The sequence below is a fragment of the Aplidium turbinatum genome, chromosome 11 (assembly GCF_918807975.1).
Source record: "Aplidium turbinatum chromosome 11, kaAplTurb1.1, whole genome shotgun sequence".
Taxonomy (NCBI): domain Eukaryota; kingdom Metazoa; phylum Chordata; class Ascidiacea; order Aplousobranchia; family Polyclinidae; genus Aplidium; species Aplidium turbinatum.
In genome coordinates this window covers 20,484,703-20,494,866 of record NC_137482.1, presented here as the reverse complement: position 1 = coordinate 20,494,866, position 10,164 = coordinate 20,484,703, and the positions used below count along the sequence as shown (strand labels likewise).

General features: G+C 37.4%; 1 protein-coding gene across 2 annotated transcripts; it reads left to right on the top strand.

Moving 5' to 3' along the window:
* Window positions 1-2,200: 2,200 nt before the first annotated feature.
* Window positions 2,201-9,952, top strand: LOC145779719 (uncharacterized). Of its 2 annotated transcripts, none has more exons than XM_082591356.1 (4): window positions 2,201-2,450; window positions 2,992-3,191; window positions 3,997-4,077; window positions 6,750-9,952. In XM_082591356.1, the coding sequence occupies exons 1-4, from the start codon at window positions 2,273-2,275 to the stop codon at window positions 7,956-7,958; spliced, it is 1,668 nt and encodes a 555-aa protein (XP_082447482.1). In that variant the 5' UTR covers window positions 2,201-2,272; the 3' UTR covers window positions 7,959-9,952. The 2 variants fall into 2 exon arrangements, with proteins under 2 accessions (XP_082447482.1, XP_082447481.1); XM_082591355.1 differs by having other exon boundaries at window positions 3,997-4,179.
* Window positions 9,953-10,164: the final 212 nt, after the last annotated feature.

The window sequence follows — 10,164 nt, the reverse complement described above, 5'->3', positions numbered from 1 at the left end:
GTTTTTAGCAACACCATGTCGCGCATCTAAAATTAATTCCAACTTTATTTTAGAAATTAAAAAAAGCTGAACCGAGGTAGGTCATGACCTCAAAGACAGTGATTCAACTTTGTTTTTTGCTACAACAACTTCCTGATGAGTCAAAACAGTGTGTATAGTTGTCAGAGGCGTATCTGACAGAAAACCTAGAGAGCGAATCGCCTCCGCTGACAACCTGCATGTAAATATTGAGTCCCATTACTGTTTCCTATTGTCAAAGCAAGATATTTGTCTCAAACTATGACAAGTACATAAATAGAAATCTCTCTGGCACAAAGCCACCATGCCACTGGTGATTGTGCTCTGAACATTGTTACTTTGTCCTTTGTGGCCTAAGCTAAGTTATTTATTTTTAACCGTAGCCTAGCCCTAGGCTATCAAGTGCTTCCTGATTATACCGAGGATGTAACATCTGTGCATGTGTAAAACTAATAATAGCCTACCAGCCGGGTATGATTATTACACTGGGTTCGTTTCTTGGTTGGGTCATACCAAAGACAATAAAAATGATTTCAACTTATTCATTTCTCGCGTAAACAAGTAAAAATAAATCGAAGTGAAAAGTGTTTACTTACACCGTCAGCATGAAAAAAAATAACAAAAGAACAGTCGTTAAAAAACCGTAGTAGGTGTTGTAGGCTACAATAGCCTACTTGGTTGATTGAATGTGAAAATCGACTGCGCTGTTGAGGAAAACGGTCCTACACCAACCCCCTGAGGAAAAGAAGATAAGGGCATGGTTACGGGCTCTTTTTATGTAAGAATTTTCAGGGTAAGCTAAAATTCTTACAAAATTTATTAAAAGCTGTTTAAAGATGAAAAATGTCTTTTAATTTTTATTGCAGCCTTGACTGTTAACTAAACTCTAATGTTATTGATGCTAGTCATTTTTTCCACATCATTATGTTGTACCATATTGCATGACACAATTAGCTAATCAAGAGCACAAAGATTGCTCTGAAAAGTAACACGTCGAAGTATTTCACTACAGCGAACCTGAATAATCTTCAGATAGATGCTCTCAGCTCTTTATAATAGTATAAGGCAGACCAGTATTGCTTTGCACAGTCAAGTGTTGTGAAGATACAAAAAAAAATTGAATTAGTGAATTGTCAATCAATTCATATTTCAGCAGCCAATACTAGGGCTGTGGAGTCGGAGTCGCAGTTGTGGAGGCAAAGTTGGCCAGTATAAATCGAGGAGTAGGAGTTGTGTGCTTTTCTGCTAACACAGCCAAGTGAAGATTCTATACAAGACGAGTGAATTTTTCAAAAAAGATTTTCTGAGTTACATTGTTCTTTGGATACATTGCTGTGCAGAAAGAGTTAAAGCGGCGCAGTGATGAGTCAAAAATTTCAAAGAATCACGCAATCAACGTTTCTAATTTCTAATGCAATCATTTAGTTTCCCGTTCCGATTTTATGTTTCTTGTATTTCTGCCACCACCCGGGAACATGTGGAGTAATGGAAACAATTACCATTTTCTGTCATGTTCCTGAATAAATAACTCATGAATGCTCATCGCAAGTGGCATCATTCCTGCCTCCTAACAGTTTGAAGTGTAAGCACATTAAAACACCTTTTAGAAAAAGACTTTCTGTGTTAATGCCATTAATGGCAAAGTAAGCTGCTACTTAAATGCTTTGCTAATACACAACGCATAATTTAATAAATACATGGACATCTCGGCATCATATCATGTTTTTGCGGTGTAGTGTAAACACGTATTTTGAATGAGATAGTATTTATTGTAGAATGTATATACGTGTGGACCTTTGCACTTATTTTACAAACAGGTCATATGAGGTGATTATGAATCTTCATTACTTGCCCAAATAACACTTCGTGACTTAAAAACAATACGTGATAAGAGTTAATCATTATCCACCAACCATGTTATTGAAAAGCGTTGATCAAGCAGTTTTGGATATCTTTCAATTTTTTTTAAATGCTTTTTTGAATAGGCCTACCATCTTATTCGATTTATTGCGAATGATTGATGCGTCGGTATCCCATTGTTTGTTGTCGGCATCTGCACGAACCGCATACGGTTTTTTTGTCGTGTCCAAGCTTACACCCGGTGGTTGAAGATTTAGATTAAGTAGGCGGGAAGGCAAGGAAGCCAATCTTCGTGTCCACCTTCAGGCATGTCTTCAAGTGTCCTTCCAAAGACGCTGCCGCATGCTCTTAAGCGGTATCGAGCCGGTGCCCTTTTGATTGTTGATACAAGTTAATGTTTTTGATTCCAGACGATAAAAAAGAGCCACTTCTTAATATCTGCAATCATGATGATAGCTACAAGAAAGAGCAAGAGATTGTAATCCCAGCAAGCACTGTTAACATCACCTTTAAAAAAGCAACTTTTAAGATTGTTGCTCACTCTTTGAACTACACCTACCCAACCTTGACAAGTGAGTTATTACACTTTTTGCAGTTGAGCTAAGGTAAAAGTAAGTAATGTCCATCGTTTTCAAAACAATTCATGCAGAGACTCTATGAGGTCCGTAATTATTCAGCAAATCAAGAAAATTATTTGAGATCAGAAACTTCTTAAACTTTACCAGTTCGAGAATTGTGTTCCTGCGATGTGTGTCACTGAGATTGTTTTTTTTTTAATGTTTAAAACGATGTAATTTGTTCCATAGATTTTGTTTTATTACGCTGAGCATCACAGTGGCTTTCAAAACAAAATGAAGCAGTGTTTCCATACTTTTTAAAAAGTTGGCATTTAATTATTTTGTCTAAGCCAGTCTTGAAACTGGAACATCGAAAACCAACTTAAAAACGACAAATACTATGCCTATGGTTTAGTAGTGAATTAAAAAAAAAATGCGCAATAAATCATTGTATACTTTTCTTGACTCGTTTGAATAACCGTAATAAATTCAGCAATGAGAACAGACTTATCTTGCAAAAAAAATTTACATTTCAAAGATTTTCTATTGCATTCAGCGACAGCAAAGATCACGTTTACACAAAAAGAAAGCAACACAACTCAACAAATGCTCGCAGCCGCCGACGAAAGTTCTGGAATATACTTGATCATCGGCTTAGTGCTGGCAGCTGTTCTTGTACTTGTCTCTGTTGTTTTTGTCATAAGGAAGCTACGAAAACACCACCGTCCTTACCATAATAGAAGAGAATCAAATAAGGTGAGTAAAATAGTATTATAAGATGGTAAAATTTCCGTTTATTTTAGTTTGTATCTAATACTATACCGCATTTTCTTAAAAAGAAACTTTGTAATTTCAACTGAGAAAATATTTATCATCTTACCGAGAAGGTACTGAGGAGATCCTAACTCATCTAAACAATAATACTTGAGAAACTTTAGAATCTCACACTGCTGACCTACCGTACTGTATAATCTATTACTTTAGCATGTCCGCAAGTTTGACAGAATAAGGTCTCCTAATTTCAGTAGCAGCGTTGCTTGTAAGCTCCTTTGCTCTACAATTTCAATCAAGAGCTATTATTGATAAAACTATGTCCATCGAGAGAATGTTCAACAATTATTGAGTAATCTTATCATCTTTTTTTTTCCCGAAGCGCATGATAAAAAGCTGTCTCAAAGTACAGTAGTGCACGGCAAAAGAAGTAACTGGTTCGTATTTAAAACGTTGTACGAGTGGGACAGACACAAAAGAAATCTACTCATCTCGTTTCAGTTGCAAATTAGCCTACCTGTTTTTGAGTCAAAATCTGATTCAAAACATATATGCAAAAATGTTTTGAAAATGCATTTACATTGTTATAAAAAGATTTGTCTCCCACTATTGCCTGTAAGGCGCTTTCCTGGTAACTTAGCAAAACAATATACTGCAATGTTTAGCATGTTGGTAATGCCTACAAGTGGAATTTTGAGCTAAGAGTAGTCTTATACTTAATAATTTTAAATTTTGTGTTGTTAAATCTATACTAAGGAAAAAGCTAAGTTGAAGAGTTTTTTGTTTGCAGCCTCCAGATTCGGAAGTAAACACTTACACCAGCGGGACAACTCTTTCTCTGCCTCCTTACCAATCTCAGGCAATTAACAATGTAATGTATGAAAGAATAGTGAAAGGAACTCAAAACCCAGTGGCACCACAAGGAACTGCTACCAACAATGGCAGCCAATCGCACGCTACTCCATTAAATCCGGTATGAAAGTTCATTCGTTCGTCTGATTATTTCGTGAATGTATTCCAAGACCTATTGTCAATCCGTTTTCACCTCGCATTGTTATATCTTTGACACCTGTTTGAAGATATTTTTTCTTTCGTTTTTTCACAAAAGTGTTGGCTAAATTTGTTCCTTGTGGCTGGAGAACATTATAGTCTACAAAGCCTAGTTTGAAAATTTAAGAAGTTAAAAGTGTTGTCAAAGAAGCTTAGCCTGGCTGTAGTGTTGTTCAATTATTTTTTTTTTACTGCGGTGCCGGTATTCCAAGATAAATAACAACATGTGGTTGTTAGATATAAAATACAAAACGAGTTCTTTTCTAGCAGAAGTCAACTTATCTGTCTTTTATTACTGCTCCCTGCCATAGCTTCAGTGGTGGCAAAGTGGTCTATGTGCAAAAAAAGGATGACAACTCTTGGTCGAAGCCCAGTGGTTCTCAAAATTTTATCTTTCGTGGCCCATTTTTTTCCTTTCGTGGCTCTACACAAAAATTCTGTGGCCCATTAACTTTTATGTAAGAAAAAAAAAACTACAAAATAAGTTTAAAAACAAAAAAAGCAGAGCTTGTTTCAAAACATCATTTATTCAACCGAGCAGTAGTGAGATATTTGACCGTAAACATCATGGATCAACTTGTAGTTACAGTGGTTCTCAACATTTATGCCGTATTCTTCCTTTGAACGCCATAAGTATTGTCTGTTGCTCCCTACAATAATTTACAAAAAGATTACTAAAAACGGATCTGCAGATGAAATAGGCTATAGGCCTACCGTTTTCAGTATCGTTTTCAATTTACATTTTTTTTTTACTTTCCTTCTCAATACAATTATTATTCGTCCCTTCAAGTTATAAATTCCTCCTTAGGGAGCCAAGTGACTCCTTGTGACAACCACACTGTTGGAGTAGTTTAAAATCTACATTTGTAAATGATGCAATAGAAGGCATTGACTGCATCACGCTTCAAATCTATCATAATTAGAATGAAGATAACCATTCTGTAGCTAATTATAGCAGCATCATTTATTTAAATAACATGATATAAGTTTTTCTGGAGCAAAGTAAGCTGAAATGTCACAAGATGTATAAGGTAATAATCTGCTTTTGCTTCGACGTTTCGTCAATCAGATACGACTGCCTTCTTCAAGAGGCTAGATCAGGCAGTGACTACCTGTTTCGCATGGCAAACCACAGGATCATGTTGCTGTAAAGTGTAAACCAGCAAAGCATGTAAAATGAAATTCAAATTCCAAACAAAAACTATCGCTCACAAATTTTGAAACTAAGAAAAGAGTTTACATGTTATCAATCAACAAGAAACTTAAATAACTGCAGAGGGAAGAAAGAGTGAACTGTATGAGTCATAAAAAATCGGCTTGTATACGCTCCACTGTGCAGTGGATGGCCGCGCACTAAATGGTTTGGTTTTGAATCTTTATCTTCGGACTGACAAAGCCTTGATTGGCTATTCCTAGTAGTTTCGCATATACTTGTAGAGGCTCTTGACGCAGGGCCGGTTACCGAGACTGACAGAGTGAAGCTTCCGATTGTTGAAGTGTTGTTGCCGGAAAATTATTCCATTCACTAGGTGCCGCTGAATGGAGAGCAGTCCTGAAATGCGTTACCCAAGCGCACACCCCGAGAGTCGAACTTGCGCCGCGTGATCTTGAGCCGGGCGCGTACCGATTGAGCTAACTGGGCGTAACCACTGAGCTAGCCACAAATACTTCACTCATTCTTCTCCTTGAAATTCGGGCTAAGCTTTGAGATTGTATATCGTATAGCCCAGACGGGTGCCATAGCTAGTATTTCGGCGTGCCTGTAGGCCGTAGGCCGCAGTTTGGGCAACGCTGAGTTCTGACCTAACAAGCAAGTAAGGCCTACCTCGAAATCTAAAAGTTCCAAACGGTATCAAACTTGACCTTGCAATAGTGTAATAGGAAGAGTCGTTTGCATAATCTGTTTTTTCGTTTGTGTGTTTTCAAAATTTATTGCTGCAATGATATGAAAATCATTTAAGCTTTTTTCACCACTTCTCAAATCTATTTTATTGCTCCCCAGACAGCCACTTCATCGGCCCTGATAAAGATCATGGTCAGATCTCTACCCGATCTGGTAAAGATCTTTATCACATAAAGTGGCTGTCTGGGTCAGGTAATAACTCTCTCCAACTTTAAACAAATATCTTGCAGTCTTACCAGGCCAACCTTTGTCCCAGTTTGCGCATTAGGGTACATTTTAACGGTGCAATTCTTTGTAGTTGATTGGATAGTCTTAATGGCTTGCGTAGAGGTAACACTGTTTTGGTTTGCGAATCGAAATTACTTGCTGATATAGTGAGTATGACTCAGCCTTGTGCTGACTGCCAGGTAGATCGCTCTTTCTACATAAAGTGTTTCCCTGCACGAAAAAATAATGACTAAGAAATCTTAGGAAATTCTAATTTTAATTTTTTGTTGACTATTAAGATTAAGTAATCAAGTAGAAAAGGAAATAAAAAGACGTTGTTTTCTTCTAAAAAAATCTAGCTAACAGTTTACACATTCTTTCAGGTTGATAAAAGGCTCCAAAGACTGAGTCAGCTTGCCGACAAATACATCGACATTGAAATTCCTTCGCGATCAGCTGAAACCAACGCTAAGAAAATGGTCGTTTGTGATCAATCTCAATCGCGTTCTGTTCTTCCAAGAAAAACATCTCGTGTTGATCCATCAGAAGCGATTGCAGCAACGTCTTCATTCCATTACGTCAGGCCTCCTATTCCACTACCATGCTCATCTCCAAAAAAAACGGATTATGCAACCACCTATGAATCGTTTGATCCGCAGTTAACCGAATCCGATCTTGCTTCCCCGGCTTATGCAACTATTAACGATGCAACGCAAGAGCCAAACAGTGAAAGGAAGTTTGTGTTTCCCTCTGACAAAGGCATTCCTGTAGGAGAATATTCAACAAGTGGTGAAGTGCAGCAAATTACAAAAGGATTGCCAAAAGCTACTTACATTTCTACAGAATCGTTGATTGAGGACGCAGATAAAAGCCAGTCATGGCAGCAATCGTCTTCTCAAGCAGAAGTGACCGTCTCTAACGATGAAGATCCAATGGTGGGCAAAGACGGCTACTTGTCGATCACTCCACTTGATAACAACGAGCTCTCAAATCAAATTTTAGATACAAAAAATTCTTTCACTGAAATTTCACTTTTGAAAGGAAATTTACAATGTCAAGGATATGGCTTGCCTCCGGTTTCTGAGCTCGAGAATATCGCTTCCTCCATGCCAAACTTACTCAGCGAAGACCCTGTAGATGTTAAAAAAGTTGGCATGACCCCTCCAAAAATAGTCCCAAGAAAAAAGTTTGTGAATAAAGCAACTCACAACACACCGGAAAATACCTCCCAGCAGCCGACAAACAGAAAAAATAGTGATGGCCAGTTGATTCAGGCCAGCCGCTACAAGCATCCAAGGCCTTCTGTCCCGGACATTTTTTTGCAATGCGCTTATACTTCTGGTGATGATATAACTCAAATACGAAGTCGACTACAAAGGTTAGCAGATGAAGCACACAAAAACAACTCTTTGGGAGGTGCAAGTCCCCCCGAAAGTCCAGCAAGTGCTGAAGGCTTTTTATACGATTCTCCAAGACCTTCTCTATGCACTTCAGGTGACTTTTATGATACACCTCGACCGTCATTGCCTAATATCTACCCAGGAGAAATGCAACAGCTTCTCAAAAACACAAGAATGAAGAAACAGTCTTGAAGAAACAGTTAGTTTCTAAACTTCTACAAATGTTTAAAAAAACAAATTTTATTTCGTTTCACCATCTTAGCCTACTTTTTTTGGATATTGCAATACATATTTTGTTGTTGTTACTTTGTTTTGTTTTTTCTTTGTTTTTCTAAAGTAAGTATAGTGATTCCCCTACTGCAAAGATTTAAAAATGGACTTTGTGCCATTCTGATGCGTCATTTGAAAATGGCAAGAATGTCTCAAGCTCATGTTGGCTTTCTCATCAGGATGTGAAGAAAATTAAGAAACATGTTTAAGCCCAGTGTTGCCAGATTTTTAGAGTGCTTTCAATCTAAATTCTACAAAATCCTTTAAATCGCAACATCGTTCCTTTTGTTGCGTAAGAAGTGAATGATCAAGCCAAGTCGTCGTGCTAAACTTGTTATCAAGCAACTATTTCCACAGTATTTTGTTTTGAGTTCGTTTTCAACGTTGCCAGATGCCTGTTGGGAACCACTGGCTGACCGCATTTTAAATAACTTAGCACTTGAGATTAACAAACGTCGAAAAGCGTTGATTGTTCATGTGAATAAGTTAGTTACTAAACTTCTACAAATGTGAAAAAGCAAATTTTATTTCGTTTCACTATCATAGCCCACTTTTGTATCGATATTGCTGTACATATTTTGTTGTTATTATTATTTTGTTTTCTTTCTAACTACAGTATTGGCCTGTGATCAAGTAGCAATGTGTGTTAAAAATCACTGTAGCCTACCATAGTTTGCAGTTAACCTAATAACAAATCCAGGGAGAGAAATCAATCGTTATTGGAAGATTTGCTTTTCTAGAAGATTGACCGTATAGCCAATCGCAGTTCGTGTTTTCGATTGGTTAATGGTCACGTGGCAACTATTGGATAAGCGATTAGCTGTGAGAACAAGGAAATGACAAAATCAAATAACGGTGGTTCGACTCTTGGTGAGTGCGCTTGAACGACACACTTTCAGAGTTAGCTCTTCATACAGCGGCATGTAGTGAATGCAATAATTTATAAACACCTTCAACAACAAGTAGAAACCTCAGTCTGTAAATCTTGCTGACCTGCCTGCGTAAGTGGTTTAAGGTCTCCGCATCCACAATATACACAACTGCCAGGATTCTGAAAAGGTTTTCCCAGTTCAATGATAAAGATTCCCATAATTATTTGACTGGTACACAGGTTGTTTTGTCTCCAGTTTGTTCCAGTGAGCATAAACCTATCTCAAACTGTTTGTTAACCCACCAAAAATTATATTATTTGTTTTTTATTCGCCAAAGCGTTTCCAATGCGTTAGAAAATTTGTGATGATAAATGTTCTATCATGTGTTGATTATAATATTGAACTAATTTTCATCGCAAAAATATCGTAACATCGTATGATTAATTAAACGATGTGTTGGCTACATTATGCGGTGGCTGATAGCAAGTAGGCTATGTGTTCAGGGATACAGACCTCAAAAGTTCATTTTTTCTTTGCCTTTAATTTATCTGTACCGCTTTTCAGTATTTTACACTCCAGTTTACAAACCACAACAATATGGTTGTTTATGATGTTTGTTCCTGTCCTGCGTTATACTTTTCTTCACTACAGTTTAAAATTTCTAATGTTTTATTGTAGCCTACTGTCCTACATTGTTTAACCATCATAAACCGCCAGCGCTTCATTGTGATGTAAACCATGGCAGTTAGTGCTATAAGTTACTACTGGTTATTGTATTGAAATAGCAAGTACCCAACTCGAAAAATCCCTTTATTTTCTTTCATGTCCAAACCATAGCAATTTGGTATCGTCATGTACTCGAACAAAATATGACATGCATGAAAACCTTGCAACGCAGAGGTGAAACTGTGCAGGGTTGGGTATAAAGCACTTAGTCAATAAAATAGTTTCGTGGAAGTGTTACTGTTATATTCTGTATTTCAAAATTCTGTTTTTGCAGTATTTGTGGAAATTGGATTGCATTAATAAATTGCATTGTATTGACCGTGTTCACCTGCCCGGGTCTTGTTCAACCAAGATACTAGAAAAAAGTATTTTGGTGTAAGCCACTGACAAACTCAGTAGAATTGATACAAGTTGGTGTCTCTTTACAATAAGGCGGCAAGGCAAATCTGACGAGAGAAATGATGTGGCAGGCTATCGGAGACAATTCTAATAATTTCATCCAGTGGCGACGGTGTCCGACAAATTGTTCG

Coding starts and splice junctions, on each gene's coding strand:
- LOC145779719 (XM_082591355.1), top strand. CDS start 2,273: ATGTTTTTGATTCCAGACGATAAAAAAGAGCCACTTCTTAATATCTGC. Junction 3,192..3,996: donor ATAGAAGAGAATCAAATAAG/GTGAGTAAAATA, acceptor TTTTGTTTGCAG/CCTCCAGATTCGGAAGTAAA. Junction 4,180..6,749: donor ACGCTACTCCATTAAATCCG/GTATGAAAGTTC, acceptor ACATTCTTTCAG/GTTGATAAAAGGCTCCAAAG.